The 18,679-nt window shown below is 40.7% G+C and overlaps 1 protein-coding gene across 2 annotated transcripts in view; it reads right to left on the minus strand.

The window, feature by feature from the left end:
* Ola1 (Obg like ATPase 1) overlaps positions 1 to 18,679 on the minus strand; it is a 136,208-nt gene that overhangs the window by 60,360 nt on the left and 57,169 nt on the right. For both annotated transcript variants that reach the window (XM_006972431.3, XM_076569673.1), the window contains one exon: positions 7,121 to 7,296. In XM_006972431.3, the coding sequence (XP_006972493.1) occupies positions 7,121 to 7,296 (176 nt within the window). The remainder of the gene's footprint in view (positions 1 to 7,120; positions 7,297 to 18,679) is intronic.

The raw sequence follows: 18,679 nt of genomic DNA on the forward strand, positions 1-18,679 counted from the left end.
ATACTATGTGCGTGAGCACGTATGTGTGGAGGTCAGAGGTCAATGCTGGGTAGCTTCCTTGGTTGCTCTCCACCACCAAACACAGCTTTTATATTGGTGCTGAGGATCCAAACTCAGGTCCTCAAGTTTGCCCAGTAGGCCCTTAAGTCAAGTTATCTACCCAACCCCGATCTGGCTCTCTGCTATCATTTGTGTGCTTGTCGGTTGGTCGGTTGGTTGGTTTGTTTATGACAACGTCTCACTCTGGAGACAGGCAGCCTCAACTGTCTTCTCCTGTGCCTCACTTTTGATCTGTAATTTTTCCTGCTGTTTTTGACACACGGTCTCACTATGTAGTCCTAGATGGCCTTGAGCTGCTGGGCCTTCAGGCTTGTACCGCCAAGCCCACTTCTGATCCACTGTTTTTGATGCTTGAGATCAAACTTGTGCATCCTACCACTGGTAAATATCTCTCTTTATATACACCAGTGACATACCTAGTCTTCTTTTATATACCTTCTTTTATATCAGTTCTTACATGAATTTACTACTGTCTTATGTGCTATATAAACTGATGGTCCTAAAATAGTCTGATCTCAAATGAATTGAATATTTGGGACACTTGCTCCAAATTCAATGCTCACCTCTGCGTTATCTTGGGAGGTCTCAAACACCTTTGCACTTCCTAACTTCTGCCCTCAAATGGAGAACGGGGTGTGCAGGTACTCATACCACTTTACACAACATACTGAACACAGTGTCCACCATGGCACTTGACTCCTTCCTAGTCTACAACTTCTGTTATGAGGTGAGTTTCTCAGCCACAACTAGTAGACATCTGACCCCATGCAGAGGTGTCCTGCAAGAGCTCTGCCAGAAGGGAGCGAAGGCAATGTGATGCTCACGCTCCTGAATGTGGATCCCAAAATACAGAGTAAGCATAGGAAACAGTGAAGAGAGGCTGAAAGAACACCAGGAAACTACCTGGAACTAAGTAGGCTAATTTTAAGTAAGCATACATTATAAAGAAGCAAAAGTCGGAAATAAAAATAATATCTAAGGCAAAACATAAATCCTGGCGGCAAGAGGAGAAGTAGGTTCCTCTGTGATGACACAGAGATAGCGTATCTGACGCTATGAGAGGCAGAGCACCAGAGCCTGAATTCTTAGGAGCCGTCCTGGTAGGACTTTCAATTCAACACCAAAAGGCATGTGACTATACAACAAACTGTTCTTGAGTATTTTCTTAATCCCACTGCATTCATTACCTTGTATTTAAGACTAAAATCCCATTTCTTAAAATAATCTTAAGCTGAACCTGGCTCCTTTCAAGTAAAAGTTCCAATTTAAAAATAAAATTTCTGAGAGTAAATGACATAGAAGTTTTTCATCTCTAGCAATTTTTACCTCTATGTTCACATGCTATACAACCAAGTATGAAGTCAATTTTTTCCCTAAAAACTTACAATAGTTCTTTACCAAAAATAATGACTATAAATTAAGCAAAATATAGTGTTAGGATTATTTGGTTAATTGTAGTCAATTATGTAGAGGTTCTCGTGTAAAAAGCAAAAAGGAAACACTAGCTCAACCTTCCCAATTGTTGCTTAAAAGCATCATTGTTCAAACCCCTCATCAGTGTTTAAAGTAATTACTTTCGCACCCATGAAGTAGTCCAACCTACCACAGTGTGGTGGTCTGAATGAGAATGGACACCATAGGCTCATATATTTGAATGCTTGGTCCCCAGTTGGTGGAACTGTCTTGGGAAGAACTAGGAGGTGGCCTTGCTGGAGGAGATGTGTCACTGGGGGTTGGCTTTCAAAAACCCACCCCATTTCCAGTTGGTCTCTCTACCTTGAAGCTGTGGATCAGATCACAGATACAGTTCCAGTATCATGTCTGCCAACCACCATATTCCCTGCCCTGATGATCATGAATTAACTCTCAGAAGCAAGTCCCCAATAAATGTTTCCTTTTAGAAGTTGCCTTGGTGACACTTCATGGAAATAGAAAAATAAGACACAAAGTTTGAGTTCCACATTGATATTATTACATCAAATTAAGGATTTTATCCCTCTCACTTTGAAAAAATTTATCTTTTAAACTTTCTGAATGTATAGAATACATAGATTCAAATAATAAACTAAAATGATCTAATCAAACTCCTGATTAGTGCACATTAAAAAATAGATGTGTGTGTGCGTCTGTACATGTGTGTAAGTGGCCAGAGAGGCTAGAAGGCACAGGATCCCCAGGAGGTGGCATTATAAGTAGCTGTGAGGGGCTGGACATGGGTGTTGAGAACTGAGCTCAAGTCCTCTGCAAGAGCAGCAGGCGTTCTTAATCAATGAGCCACCTCTTCAGTCCTCATCACTTTTCTCTCATGTGTGTGTTCATGTGTGTGCAAATACACATGCATGTGCTTGTGCATGTGTTCACACGGTGGCCAGAGGACAAACTCATGTCACTCTTCAGGAGTCTCTCATTGGCCTGGAGTTACCAAGTAGGCTGGGCTGGGTGGCTGTAAGTCCGAGGGACCCTGCTGTCTGTGTCCCTCTAGCACTGGGATTTTAAGTGTGCCAGAGCACCTGGATTTTTATGTGGGTTCTGGGGCCCAAACTCAGGCCCTCTTACGAACACTTTATCAACTGAGCTACCTTCCCCAGCCTACGGGTCATGAACTTTTAAACTGACGGATGTACTTACCTATTTTTTAACTTTAGGGTTTGTTTTCTATAAATTTATTTTATAATAGCAATAAAGAAGCTGGAGAGGCCACTCAGAGGTTAACAGTACTTGCTATTCTTGTAGAGGATCTGAGTTCAGCTCCCAACACCCACAGGCTGGCTCATATCCAGTTACAGGCAGTTTTGAGACCTTTTTCAGGCTTTTATGGATACCAGGCACACATGTGATACACATACATGTGAGCAGGCACTCACATGTGATACACATACATGTGAGCAGCCACTCACATATACATATAAGTAAATAAAAGTGATAAGAAATTGAGGTATATTTAAGCATTCGATATTCTTGAATGTATTGTTTAGTGGAATAAACCAAACAAAAAAATGAAAATTATTTAATTCTATTTTATAAGACATCTAGACTAGGCAAATCTTTGGAGACAGAAAGGAAAACAAAAGTTATCAGGAACAAGGATAAGAAATGTGAAGTTATTGTTTAAAGACCACAGAATTTCACTCACTCCAAGTTCATGAAAAATTCCAGGGATGACTACTTAACACTGAACTGGTTAATGGAGAATGTTGTGTTATGTATAGTTTACCATGATAAGCACCATTTTTAGAGTGGGGACCTTCTGTCTCAGCCCTTATCTTAATGCATAACTAAGACATTGAGGGTGATAGATGTCTGCGATCCTAGCACTCAGGAGACTGAGGCCGGAAGTTACTGAGTTCACAGGCAACCTGGACAGCATGGGGGGAAAGAAAAGGACAGGAGGAGAGGAGAAGAGGAGGAGTGTGGTAGCCAGTGTCTGTCATTTCAGCACCTAGAAGGCTGAGGCAGGAGAACTGAGTGTGAGGCTAGCCTGGGATATACAGTGAGTTCCAGGACAGCCGGGGCTACAGAAACAGATGCAGGTTTTCATTTTAAACAACAGGACTTCGTTAACTAGAGACTACCCAGAAATATGGAAGGATGTTGTTCAGTTTCAATGAATATTACTCTTAATGTCTTTTTCTTTAGAAATGATGTTTTTAGGGGCTGAAAATGTAACTCAGATGGTAGCATGATGGCCTAGCCTGAACAAAACTCTGGGTTCTGTGCCAGGCAGAACACGAAGCCAGGTGCGGTGGCACACTCCTGTGATCCCCAAACTTGGAAGATGGAAACAGGAGAATCAGGAATTCAAGTACATCCTTGGCTACTCGGGGTTTGAGGCCAGCCTGGGCTCTACGACACTGCCTCCATGACAATGACAACAAGAAGTTATATTTAAGTCATTCAGAAAATTCCTAGCCTAGAGCAGGTATATTTTTACACACTCAAAATCGCAGTACTTGGAAGCCCAAGGTCAGGAGGATGACAAGTTCAAAGCCAGCCTGGGCTACACATTTCATATGAGTTTTATGCATCCTTCCAAGAATTCTCCCCCCACCCACCTTGAGAATTAGTTAAAATGAGACCATAGTAGAGTGGAGGGAGTCTTTAGTATGACTGGTATCATTTTAACAAGAGGACTGTTGGGACACAGGAAACATAACCATGTGAAGGCTAAGATAAAGGGGACTTCCTCTGTGGCTCTTGGAAACTATGCTATCATCTGCCAATCCGAGGATTTAGCAAAGAGCTAAAATGCCACAAAATTCTTTGAATTATGACCAAGGTAACATTCACTGGAGTAGGAAGAGAATTATTTTAGATTTTAGTAAAGGGAGCAGAACAATGGGCTTTCCAAATGGGGGACAGAATCAAATATGATGATTACCTTAATACTGCTAACAACAAAATTAATCCCAGGTAGATTACTGACTTCAATGTGAAAGGTTAACAATAAGCTTTTATAAGACAAGATAGGAGATGATTTTTTAAACATATATTTACATATGTATTTATGTATGTACATATGCCTGCATACACGTAACTCGGATCATGAACCACAGGGCACACGTGATCCGTAGACAGCTGTGGGAGTCAGGTTTCTCCCTCCCACAAAGTGGATTCTGGAGCTCAGACTCGGACTGTCAGGCTTGGGTGGCAAGTGCCTTTACCCACTGAGCCACCTCGCCAGCCCAGTTCTTATTTATGAGGCCGTTTCTCTTGTAATGAGTAAAGCTGGTCTGTAACTCCTGATCCTCCTTGCCTTGACCTCAAGTATATGACAGGTATTTGCCATGCCTGGCATTTGTGTATGTGTGTGTTGGGGGTGCATATTCATGTATGTGAGGGTATTTATGTATGTGTGCACATGCCAAGCAAACACTCTACTGCTAAGCAACATCTCCATCCCCAGAAATATTATTTTTGTCCTTAGTATTAATTTTAAATATGTTTTATATATCTTATTAATTCTTTGATAATTTCATACAATGTATTTGGATTATATTTACCTCAACTCCTCCCAGACCTATCATCCCAATTTTGTAACTCTTTTTTTTTTTTTTTTCAATAACCTACCAAGTCCTATTTGTACCGTTCATATCCTCATCGGTATGGGGCTACCCACTGCAGCACAGTCCACTCAACAAGGGACACCTTTAAATAAAACTGACTCTTCCTTCCCCAGAAGCCATTAACTGTCACTAGCATTTCAGTTAGGGATGGCGGCTTGTGAGCCCCTCAGTGCTCCATGCTGAAGTGTGGACTGGCTTGTCCTTGTGCAGGTCTTGTGCTGGTAACTACAGCTACGGAGAGTCCATGAGTGCAGCATCCTGTCACATGCAGAAGACACATCCATTCCAGTCCCCTGCCCCCACCCAAGGAAGGTTTTATACTCACTCTGCATTTTCTCCCCTATCCTAACCCTCATGCAACTTTATTAGACACCTCTCCATTCTCTGTTGCACATGAACAGGAAGTGACCACAACATTAAGAGAAGAATACAAAGGAAACCGGTAATACACATATCTTCCTGTCCCACGTCAAACTTCTCTTAGTCAAACTTCTCTTAACTATTATTTATTGATCATCTGCCTAAATTCAGAAGACAAGCTTAGGATCTTTCCTTCTTCCCCTTCCTTCCTTCCTTCCTTCCTTCCTTCCTTCCTTCCTTCCTTCCTTCCTTCCTTCCTTCCTTCCGAAAAACCAAAGTTTGTTTAAAGAGGACAATTTTATTAGTTTAAAAGAAATCCCCAGGGTGGGCAGCTGTGAACCTCAGCAGCTGCCTGAAGGGGAACACAGAAGAGAAACCAAGAGGACATGCCTTTTAGTTAAGCCACCGCGGAGGTCAGCCACATGGCGGGAAGAGGGGAGCTCCAGAAAGCCAGAGCCCAGAGTAACAGAAAAGGCCTGCTTAGAGCAGACAGATAAAGACTCAGAAGAGCAGGCAGGCTCAGGAAGTGGTGAGGTGTAGCTCTGTGAGCTACTACAGTTTCTTTCTAAGGAGTACAGTTTTATACACACTGAAAATAAATGTAGGAGGGGAAGGATGGCCTAATCGGTTTCTGAAAACTAAAGCAAATACTTGCAGTAAAAATAAAAAGACATTTCTACAACACAGTTACACACAAAGCACGGACAGTTACTAGGAGATGTTAATAAGTGAAAAGTATAATTCCACTATATAAAACTGCAAAACTGACTTTGAAACATCTATCCAATACTACTAAAAATAATTCACTAATGTGATTAAAAATATATCCAAATAGTGGAGATAATGGTGGCTATTTCCATTCCATAAAAATATAATTTCTGTCTACTTTGAAAGTGTATTCATTCAAAGCTGGCATGCCATGGTAGCTTATCTCTGTAATCCCAGTACTCAGGAGGCTGAGACAGGAGGATCACAGTTAGTTTTGAGACAAGCTTGGGTTACTTGGTGACTCTGAAGCCACACTGGCTTACAGAGTAAGCCCTTATCTCAAAAAGGCAAAACCAGGAATGGGAGATGGCTCACTAGGTAAAATGCTTGCCATAGAAGCATGAAGACCCAAGTTCAAATCCCTAAAACCCATGAAAAGCCACAAACCATAGTAAATATCTGTATGGGGCAACTAGGCTGGCACATACAGTGGCAAACAGCTAAAGACCCAGTTTCAAAGAAAATGGAAATGTGCACCTATATCCCACACACAAATGTGCATATGTGTACATACGTGTACACACACACACACACACACACACACACACACACGAGTGTATTCATTCTTGACTACCCCAAGGTAAGACCAATCTTTTGTGTAAATTACTAATTCAAATCCATCAAGTTCATATATTCATCGTATGTTAAAATGCAGTTAATTTTTCATCGCAAAACTGTTTCACTAAGCACTAAAACTCAGAAACCTACCCCACAACCTTAAACATTCTCAATATTACTACACTATGGCTTGCTAATCATCATGAACCTTCATTACATTCAGTAATAATAGCAAATATTTTAGGTGCTTTATTTTTAAGCCAAGAGAAATATACTTAGGTATTGTTTTCAAAGTGTAAATGTTTACTTACATACTCAGGCTTTAGTTTCTTATCTCCTCCTCTGACAGCCACCTTCTCTAGTTTATCTATAATGGGTCCAATCATCTCCTCATCTTTCAGCTGAAGCTCTTCGTGAATTATTTCTATATCTCGAATGGGATCTACACTTCCTTCAACATGCGTGATATCGTCATCTTCAAAAGCACCTAAAGTGAATAAAAGAGAACAATTCAATGAGCAGATGATGAAGAAGGAAACAGAGGTGAACAGAGTGAAGACTTTCAGACGGTGAACAAACAGCTCCAGCAAATCAATCCTTCTCAACTCTTTTCAAGCAAACCAGAGCATCCTCCCACCATTTGGTAATACTTAACACACTAACCACAGAAATAGTAGTTCAAGAGTGTCAACATTTAAAAAACTGATACAGACAAGTAAAATTATTATCTTTATAGGAAAAAGAAATTTGATTCCAGAACTACTGGTTGTTTTCAAGTTTGGTATATAAAAGATACTGAATGCCAACATGAAAGCCTGAGGCCTGAAGTTCTAAGCTGCACTATTAGGGTTTCCAAGGGAAACCAGATTTTGGGGGGGTGGGGTGGGCTCAAATCATCTGGCAGACCTCTTCTCTGCTCAATCTACTTTATCACTGTGGTTCTGACGGTGATTAGATAATGAACCACTCAGACACACAATTTACACAGCAGCTAATTTCATCGGCCTGATTTGAGGGTATGGTTTTTAGGGGGCTATCAAAGAAGCAGATGAAGGTGCATTTGTCATATATGAGTGACAACCATTCACACTATCCGAACAAAATGGTGCTGGCCCTTATTAGAAACACATGCTATTATCACATATTTAAAGTGCAGTTGAAGCCATAATTTCAAATTGCCAACTAGAAACATAAGGGTAAAACAAGCAGATATTACTGAAGGATGTGTCCTGACTTTATGCCCTTCTGAAGACATAATGTGGCAACATAATTCAGCTGGGATTTACTCACATTACCAGATAAAGAACAGTATCGTAAAAAATGAATAAATGCTATGAAATATTAGAAACAGAAAGCAATGATATAGGTACAAAACAGCAAACACACATAAACAAATTAATTTCATGAAAATCGTCCATTTGATTATACTGCTTAAGAGATGTTTTCTAACAGAGTATCAATTATTTTAGACAGAGGTATTATAGGAATCATGAGTCAGCTTGAATTTGATAAAGAAACAGCAAATATAGTTCATTTTTATGCAACACAGACTACTGTATTCTTATTACAGGTTACTGCTATTAAAATGTAGCTATTTAAATATTTAAGTGCTTTGGGCATGAAACTGATGTGTCAGATGGTGTCAGAATTCGTATCAACAAAATAAGCAAAAAAACTAAAATCAAAACCAAAAACCAAAAACCCCAAACTGGGTGTATTTCCTACTAAACACAACAAACAAACACATAAGCCCCAGCTGACAGGCACAATAATATTTCTTGCTATGATTTGCCTTACATAAAGACAAGCAGAGTGACCTACGCAGCGTGGCCAGTTACTGAGATAGCTAAGTCAGTCTGGGGTGCAGTTGAGTTGGTAGTGTTTCTCTGGCATGCAGGAAGCTCTGGTTTGATCTCTAAGAGTGCTTAAACTGGGTGTAGTGGGACACATCTGTAAAACGAGTACTCATGGGGTAGAAACAAGAACATCAGAGGTTCAAGGTCATGCCTGCCTATACAGTGAATTCAAGGTCAACCTTGATTATGTGAAACCATGTCAAAAAAGAAGGAAGGGAGGAAGGGAAGAAAAGAAGAAACAACTACATCTCCTGTGACACTCTGTGAACAATATCCTGTACAATTAATTATCTTTATACAGAGGCTAATGACTAGCGAGTCAACAAGATCCTGAGAATATTAAGATCCAGAGCAGACAGCAGAGAGGTACAGTATGCACAGTAGACAGCATTTCCATCTTACCCCAGCAAGAAGAAACAGCTGGATGAAAACCAATGACATGGAGTGGAGCTTACAAACGCCATGCATGTTTCCTGAGGATCTAAGGCTAGGTTAGTTACCGGGGGTGGGGGGGAATTGGGGGGTGCGCAAGTAGGAGAAGAGAGGCTTGAAATGAAGACCTTAGTAAAGGAAACATGACAGGATTGCTGGGGAATCTTTGGGGTGAATAAATTAGTTTATGGCTAATTGTTTTTAAATAAACAAGAGTTTGAAAAACAAAAGTTTGTTGTATTTAATATTTTCAGTTTTTCTCTCTACACACACACACACACACACACACACACACACACACACGGTTGGGCACAACATATAGCAATAACGATTTTCTCTTTCTGGCTAATTACTGTAAGACCAAAATTGTAACTAAAATTTATATGCTTTTTTAGAAAATTAAACTTGTTTATTGCGTTTTAGAAAGAGTGGCTTATTTTTATAAAAACTGTTCATTGTGAAAAGTTTAAGTGAGACAAAACTGATAAAGAAGCTTAAAATTAATGTTTCCATGCTTTTAACAGAATTTCAAACACCAGGTTCCTCTCCACTAGCTGCTTGGATAACATTGAGGGCTGTAATTAAGAAACTGCCATTTAAATTTTCTAATGCATTTACCGTAGGGATGTTGTTAAATACAACACTAGCGTCATTAGCCTCTATGTAAGTATAGACAATTGTGCAAGGTATTTTTCAGTCTGAGTGTCACAGAAGTTAGTTCTTCTTTTCCTTCCTTCCTCCCTTCCATCCCATAAATGTCTGCTCCCACAGACTGTTCCTTTGATTTACTGAGACCTTAGGCTATAAGCACTTCCTCCATTTCACAACTTCTTTCCCTCAAACATTTCAGTAAATTTAAGGTTCTACATTAAATCAAATGTGCCAATCACTCCAGGACATGAATCTCCGTCTAGCTGCTGCTTCCTCTCCTCCAGTTCGGAGGCAAACATTCGGAAAGCACTGCCGGTGTCTGCTAAATCTCCATGTGTTGGCCTCTTTATAACTCAGACCACATACCTCTGCAACACTTTCAGAAATCCATCATAGCAAGGATCACAGGAACTAGCCAGGTATGGAGGGGCAGCCATGGGTTCCTGGTATTTGAGAGAGAGAGGTGGAAGGTGCAAGTTTGAGGTCAGCCTGGGCTACACAGCAAGAAGAAAGAAGGGAGGACCAACCACAGAGACTTGCCTTTATGATTAGTCTTCGAGACTGACCGCTCACTTCGGCGCACGGAAGTCTCACTGCTCCTGTCTAAGGCCAGCCCCGTATTCTCCACTATCATCTCTATTAGGTTCTCTCAGGCCCTTTCTTGTGCATGGTGTTGGTGGCTTTTTCATGGTCTTCTTTACAAACCACAGGCCATGGATGTAATATTCTAAACAGCATGTCTAGGGCTTTCTTGTGAATAAAAGGACACATGGTCTGAACGGACCCACCTTTCTATCCTCCACCACTGTATAATGCAGCAATAAAGAATTACTTGATAATGCAAACTACCACCCTCAACACATATGCAAACTACAATATGACTCGCTAATTATAATGTTCCCAACTCACAGAAGCTCCCTTATACATCTACCAATGTGTTCAGTCAGTGAGAATTTAAAACAAAAACCAAAACAAGATTTTGGTCTTGTAGATTGTGCAAACTAGTTGGCAAAACAAACTAGTCTGTTTAAAAAAAAACAAACAAAAAACAACAGTAGGATCTTAGATGTAATTAACACTTTTAAAATATAAAGTTTGTATAGGTAAAGAAGTCATGCCGAGTGACAGGGTAAGCCATATTTAAAAACTGAAGGTTGGAAGGAGCAAGGCGTAGTGGAGAGAATTGCCCTGAAGAGCTGAAGATATGGAAGTCACAGACAGCAGGGTCGAGTGTGGGTCTCAGCTGTCGGGCAGCAGGACGCCAGCAATGGCTCTCACGCCAGGGCGGGGTACGTGTAAAGAACATTTTGTCAGAGACTAACCGGAAGTAGGAAACAACTGAGGGGAACGCCACACTGAAAGACAGGATGAAGGGCGACAGCTACCACAGAGAACAAGTCCAACGAGATGGAAAGCGGTAATGGAGCCGGCCGGGCGGTGGTGGCGCAGGCCTTTAATCCCAGCACTCGGGCAGCGGAGGCAGGCGGATCTCTCTTGAGTTCAGCCAGGTCTACAGAGCGAGTTCCAGGACAGTCAGGGTTATGCCGAGTATTCAGAAGGCAGAAAGAGAAGCTGAGAGATCACTGTATGGTTTCAAGCCAAAGGATGTTTATCTGCATTCCAGTAAAGCCAATGCATATAAATGTAAAAGCCCAAACCAGGTCTGAAGGAAAAGGTATTATATAATCAAAATGCATAATTGCTAGGACAGTGGTTCTCAACCTGTGGGTCATGGCCCCTTAGACAAACTTCTATCTCCAAAAATATTTACATTATGATTCATAACAGTAGTGAAATTACAGTTATGAAGTAGCAGTGAAAATAATTTATGGTTGGGGGTCACTACAATATGAGAAACTCTATTAAAGGTTTGCAGCATTAGGAAGGTTGAGAACCAATGTTCTAGGAAAAGAGATAAGAAACACTACACATATAGTCATACCAAATCAGCATCAAGACATCTGTATATTATTATATTCCAAGTTGTCTTTCATGGGGAATAGCAAATGTTCTGAAAAATCTACGTTCTGATTCATTCTTAAAAAAACTACGAAAAAGTTAGGAAGTCACATTTCTAAAGCAGAAGCTATATGTACAAAATGCTTTTATTGTTAAGTCAGCATACAGAATGATGAGCTCATTCTGGTACCGCCATTCATGTGGGCCCTTTGACCTCATTCTGACTCATCTCCCTCCCCACACTTTCCCCCTCTTGGTAGTCTCCTACCTTGCTTCAAACAGACCCCCTTCTGCTTCCATATTTTAAAGTGCTTTTACTTATTATCACTCTCCACGTGAGTGAGGGCACACAGATGGCCCAGCACACATGTGATGCCAGGGACAGGTCTGTGAGCAGGCTCTCTCCTCCCACCTTCACGTGGTACCTCAGTTCAATGTCTGGTGCTGTGATGACCCCACAACCAAGACAACTTACAGAAGGAAGGGCTTATTTGGCTTATGGTTCCCGAAAGCTAGAGTCCATGGCCACCCCGCAGAGAAGCATGGCAATAGGCAGGCATGGTTACTGGAGCAGCCAGCTCGGAGCTCAGCTCTTAAACCACAAGCACACAGCAGAGAGCCAACCTGGAATGGCATCTGGCTCCTTAACTCTCAAAACCTCCATGTGACACATTTCTGCCCACAAGGCCACACCTCCTAACCTTCCCCAAACAGCACCATCCACTTGGAACAAACGACGGAGATAACTGGGGACATTTCTCATTTAAATCACCCGCATGGGTTCTGGGGACAAAGCTCATGTCACCAGGCTCCCCAACAAGCGCTTTTACCCAGTGAGCCCCTCACTGGCCACAGCTGCTGTTCTCGTCAGTTCTGGGAACCAAACCCAGGGCCTTTCACTTTCACCTACAGTTCAGGGCCTTGGGCCCAGCAGGCAAGCACTCCGTCCGCCATTGGCCTAGAGCCCCAGCCTTTAAAGCAGATTCTTCATTCAATCCAATGGTGGAAATCAAGACAAGCATATCATTTCTAAAACGTGTATCTTTTCAAACTTCTAATCAAGTCTTCAAAATTCCATGGACCTCAAACCACCATTCAAACTTCTTTCTGTTTTTCTATTCTGGAACTCACTGTGTCACCCAGGTTGAGCTCCACTTCTTGAATTCCAGACGCCCTCACTCCTTAGCCTCCTGAGTAGCAGAGCTAGTACCACACGGCAACTCTGTTCGGCAGTTTAGTGTTCGGGCTTTCTGTACTTGTTTGATGGCGCTAGGATCAAAGCCAGAGCTTCCTGCACTCCTGGAGGCCAAGTGCTCTAAGAGGGGTGAAGCGTGCATGGGCAATACCCTCACCATCTTTATGGCTCTAGCACAAACACTGGAAAATGCAAGTTACCATTTACTTTTCATAAAAACAATAACATGCTTCACTGTATTAAGGAGAGGAGAGGTGGTTGGGGGTGGGGAGGTGAGCTATTTACTGCATCCTCTAAATGCTCTGATTTAGAAGTGCAGTTTAAACCCCAGCTTAGAGGTACACTAAAATTCTAGTCTTGATCTATAAAAAGGACCCACCTTGACAAGAAAACAATCTAATTCTCAGCTGGACCTCAAAATTTGTAATTCATACCTGTGGATTAAAATAACTAACTACTTTAAGTTATGAAAGGAGAGAAGAGCATTTTAATGTATTTTGTTTATTTGTAAAAGTCCATTTTCGGGGCTGGGAAGAACACAGTAGGTGAAGTGCTCGCTGCTTGAGCCTGAGAACTCGAGCTGAGAATCCGGATACTAATGTGAAAGCTGGGCAAGGTGTGCCTGCCTGTGATCCAATACAGAATGGAGGGGGCGGGGGGTGGATTCCAGAGTCTTGATGGCCAGCTAGTTTAACCAAAACCACAAGCTCCAAGTTCAGTGAGAGATCTTACTTCAAAAACTAAGGTGGAGGATGATCAAGAAGACCACCTGACATCAAGTTCTAGCCTCTACACTGGCAAACACATGCATACACCACACACATGCAAATGTACATGTATGTATCAATAACAACTAGTCCATTTGCCTTACTTAAGAATTGATCTGAGTTCTCAAAAATCTTGGTAATGGGTCCAGAGAGATGGCTCAGAGGTTAAAAGCACTGGCTGCTCTTCCAGAGGAGCTGGGTTCAATTCCCAGCCCCCACAAGGAGGCTCGGAACTGTCTGTAACTCCAGTTCCCGGGGATCTGACTGATACCTTCTGATCTCTGAAGGCACCACTCACTCACAGGGCACACAGACACACATGCAGGCAAAACACTCAATACATAAAATGAAGTGAAATTTTAAATATTAGTAAAACCAAATGTACATATGGCTGACTTGGAGAGGCCAATCTAAAATTAAATAAATTATAAATGATTCACATAGGGCTTTTGCACCAAACAGTTAATTAACTTTTATGGAAGCACTCAAGAATGCTGTGATTAAAAATAATCCAGATTTTAAGACAAATACGTATTTAATATAAGACAGAATAATAAAATGGGTCAGTTGATTTTTGAGAAACTTAAAAAAAATATTGTTCATTATTTCCCCCTAATTTTAATCATTAAAATTAAAAATAACAATCTTTTAAGCAATGAATCAAAACAAAAATATTGGGTGAGAAAGATGGAAAGAAACAGATAGAAAAACATGAACTCTGTTTAAAATGGAAGCTTCTATTGGAATAGTCAGAAGCAAAAACAAAAACAAAACAAAACAAAACAAAAACCTTTTTAGGTGACACCACTTAACTGACAATTATTTCATATATACAAAACACCACAAAATTCTGCCCAACAGTCACTAGTACTATTCTTATACTGTAGATAATTATACAATCATACCATTTAAGAAATCCTTAAAGTCACTTAAAAGTTATGAATTATAATTCAGAGTCAACACCTGTAGCTAATTATATTCAACTGCTCAAGAGTTTTACATTTTTAGTTGCTGCAACACATCAACTCTTTCCAAAGAAGTAGACAGAAGTTCCTTAATGAGAAGAGGATTCACCTCTTAACAATATCCCCCTGCTTGTTCTATATCCTAAGCCACTTTCAATACACAAAACACAAACCCAATATTTTTATTAGAACTGGGATCCACCTTATGTCCAGTGTCGAGCTCCTAGTGCTCTACTTACCTCCCGCATAACTATCTCACTAGCTTCCTGACCTCCAAACCACCCCTGGTCTTCTGCCTAGAAAAAGAGCCTCTCCATAACTTCATCTTCTCCATGCGCAAATCCTCAGCTCAGGCCACTCATTAAGTCCCAGAAGTTCCTCAGATTTGTCCCTGTATCTCCACCCATCCCATTTTTGAGCTTCAAATACACACACACACACACACACACACACACACACACACACACACACACACACACACCTCCTTTCTAAGTTACATCCTTCTAAGTACCGGATATTTTTAACTGTTATACATTTCCAATTGGATAACTGGCCACATTTTAGTTCTTCTCAATTTAATAACATCCTTCTTACCTACTAACTAAACAGTCTTTGTAATTCTACTTTATTTTCATTCAGGTTTGACTACTCCCATGTCATCTATATACTTAACTGCTCTATTGTGATCATTAGTCTCCCAAGCTATAAGTCAGGATTGGTAGAGATCTCTCAGACCGCATTCTTCCAAGTACACCATGCAAATGGAGAAGCTACTTTATTTTAAGGATGATGTAAGTTGGTTTTGATGCAAGCTGGCAGGATCATTTAGTCAGAGTATAAATGAGCAAGTGAGAAAAATCCCAAGACCACTTCCTTCTCTGGAAGTCTACGAAGATGCTTTACAATCTAAAGGATTATAACCCAGCACCAACAGATAAGGAATTCAGAGGTGAAAAGAAATTATAAGGATTTTACTGTATCTGCTAACTTAGGTGTTTGATATGCTTAACACTGGTTTCCTAGCAATATTTGCTGAATACTTTAATGTGTGCTATGAAATTTATCTTTTGTTGTTTTAACTTCTAGAATTTACAATTCTTCTCTGGAGTCATTTATTTATTCTCAGTATGAATAAATGCACAAGCATTCATTGATTCTCTTAACTTATTATTTTACCTTATACCAAACTGTGTGTACAACAGCACTGACTGAGGCACAGGTGGGAATGGAAGGGCAATTCACGTACAATCCTCAAGACCAGGCAGCTAGGAACAGGACCATACGCTTTAATATTTAATGTGCATTTTACAAGTCACATGAATAGATGGACAGATTACTGTAGCAGTTTAACTAAAGGGCAGGGTCAGAAGAAACACTGTCATGGAGATTTCATTTCAGTGAGACTGAGGCTATGAAAGAGACTGTGTGTGACTTGCTTTGGAAGGCAGGAGAAGGGAAAATAGTCTCAGCAGAAGCATGAATGACAGTATAGGAGATGAAGAATGGGAAGGCTGAGTTTCAAAGTGTGTGCACTATTATGGTCCCAACATTAGAAAGTTCAACACGAAGATTTGCTGCTCAGTCTATTTACTGAATGGCAGGTAGTTCATGTGACCCCCTTCGCTATCCACAGAAATGGTAGTGAAAACCCATTCTACCTCCTCTGCATTTCCCCTTCTCATAATATTACTCCTCAGAAGTATATGAAACTGATTTTCTCAGAAACTACATTTAGAATAATATATTTGTCCCAGGAATCACACCCAGGGCAGTATATTCAATAATCATTTTTATTGTACTTTAATCCAAAGAAACCTCCAAAACTCTTTTGGGAGTCAGAGGTGGTACAGAAAGTTCGATCTGAATTCTTCCAGGGTTGCCTTGCAGATGAGGAAAGACAAAGCTATGCATTTTAAGAATGAATGGGAGCCGGGCAGTGGTGGTGCACATCTTTAATCCCAGCACTTGGGAAGCAGAGGCAGGAGGATCTCTGCTAGTTCGAGGCCAGCCTGGTCTACGGAGTGAAATCCAGGATAGCCAGGGCTACACAGAGAAACCTTGTCTCAAAAAACAAAAACAAACAAAAAGGATGAACATAACTTTTGTTTTGTTCTGATTCTCTTGTCTACTGCTTGAATGCTGGGATGATATGTGTGTACCACCAAAAAAATACACATCTTAAAAGACATTTTCAAACAAGTGTCTTAGATATGGGGTAGAAAGCCCCTTCTTCAAGATAAGAAAACTGGAACAGCCACTGCCAAGCAGGTTCCATGACTCTGAGCTACTACTCATTATTGTGACCCCAAAAGAGCACGCTCAGTGACGAAGAACATAAGCAAGGAGATGAGGCACAGCTCCCAAGCAGGTGTCTGACCAATCCTGACAACCTTCTATGAGAAATGAACCAATCAGCAGCATTCCAAACACGACAGACACTACACAAGTTTTTAAGAATGAATGGAGCCTCAAGGTCACCAAACCAGAGGGAGTCACACAAGTTCAAGCTCATGGAAAAGAAGCTAAGCAATACCTGAGCTACCATGAGGAAAACAACTGCCGAGAAGAGTTCAGTCCCTTTCTTCAGCTATGAAACCTCCACAGAAAGAAAAAAAGGCTGAATCAAACTGGTTTCTGCTCCCCAAGATATTTATAGTCAAATAGGGAAGACAGATGAGCATGTGGTAAATGTAAAAAGGTTAATTTAGAAAGGAGGATACCAAAGAAGAATAAGTATCCACTACAAGTTGATGGGGAAGGAAAGACAACCTCAAGTTTTCAAACTGGAAAGCAGGCATCATACAGAAGCAATTTAAATTCAGACTCAGATTCACCTACAGGTTTGGATGGAAGATATTTAAATGTATTGATGCTGTGAGAAGAGAGAAAATATTGTTTCCACTGGAGTTTATATGCTTGAAAAATGTAAACATGTAACAGTTACTAATAAAAATGGCTTAATTAATAAAAATACCTATTAATTTTTAAAACAGCTATTTTATACAGCTTTCTTCAAAATATCAATGGATTTTTACTTTCAGTTCAGTTTTCTAATATACAGAAGGGGGAATAAAGAAACAGAAAAGGAACACTCTTCATTTATTTGTATTGGAATAGGAAGATGATGACTACATCCACATTATACCAGGGGATCACATCCTTGGATCCAAACAAAAAGGACTATGAAAATAGTAGATACCCCCAAACCAGGTACCATATGTCAAAAAAGGATTATCCTCTTGGATACACGACTCCCAGTTCTAAACTGGGAAAGGAAGGATGGAAGGCAGGCTAGGACAGTAAACACTACGTCCTTTGGAGGCCGGCTGTGTTAAGTCGGCTCTTCCTTTCCCACTAGTCTCCCAACACAACCCACTCGATTTGGCCCAACAAAATATGAACCAACTACTTGAGAGATTTCTAGAAGCCTACTTCGTGAGATCTTGTCTGCCCACACAAATCTAGTCATCACCAGATAGTTAAGCCAAAGCAAGCACTCACCACCAGGTGGTGCCAAATCAAAGCCGGTGCCAGAACGACCTGGATGGGCCTACACCTCGTGACCTTCATCACCCCCTCCAGCTGGTTATGCAGGTCTACCCCTCCTATTTCCTTCACATAGCAAACAAAACAAAACAACTCCATATTTGATGCAACTGACACTTGTGGGCCCACATACACAATATAGCACAGAAGGGGCAATTAGTGTATTATACTTTTGAGGGGAAAGAGGATAATAGGACAACTGGGCTTACTGAAGACTAGTTATAAATGAGAAAGTTTTTTAAATTGTTCTCTATTCTATTTCATATGCAGTCTTCAATCAAGGAGCTATAAATAAGAATGCAGCATACAAACATTCTGGCATGACCAAGACTTCCAGCAGTTAAATATGAATACAATGAAGACTTTAAGCTTTACCCAATGGCTGCACTAACAGCCATGGTCTTCATTCACTCCAGAGCTTCAACAAAAAAGGAAAGGATGCAACATTGCCGATCCCTTTGAAAACGTTAAATGACCATGTTAGACCTTTCGCTTTTAG

This window comes from Peromyscus maniculatus, chromosome 4 (assembly GCF_049852395.1).
Source record: "Peromyscus maniculatus bairdii isolate BWxNUB_F1_BW_parent chromosome 4, HU_Pman_BW_mat_3.1, whole genome shotgun sequence".
In the NCBI taxonomy this organism is placed as follows: Eukaryota; Metazoa; Chordata; class Mammalia; order Rodentia; family Cricetidae; genus Peromyscus; species Peromyscus maniculatus.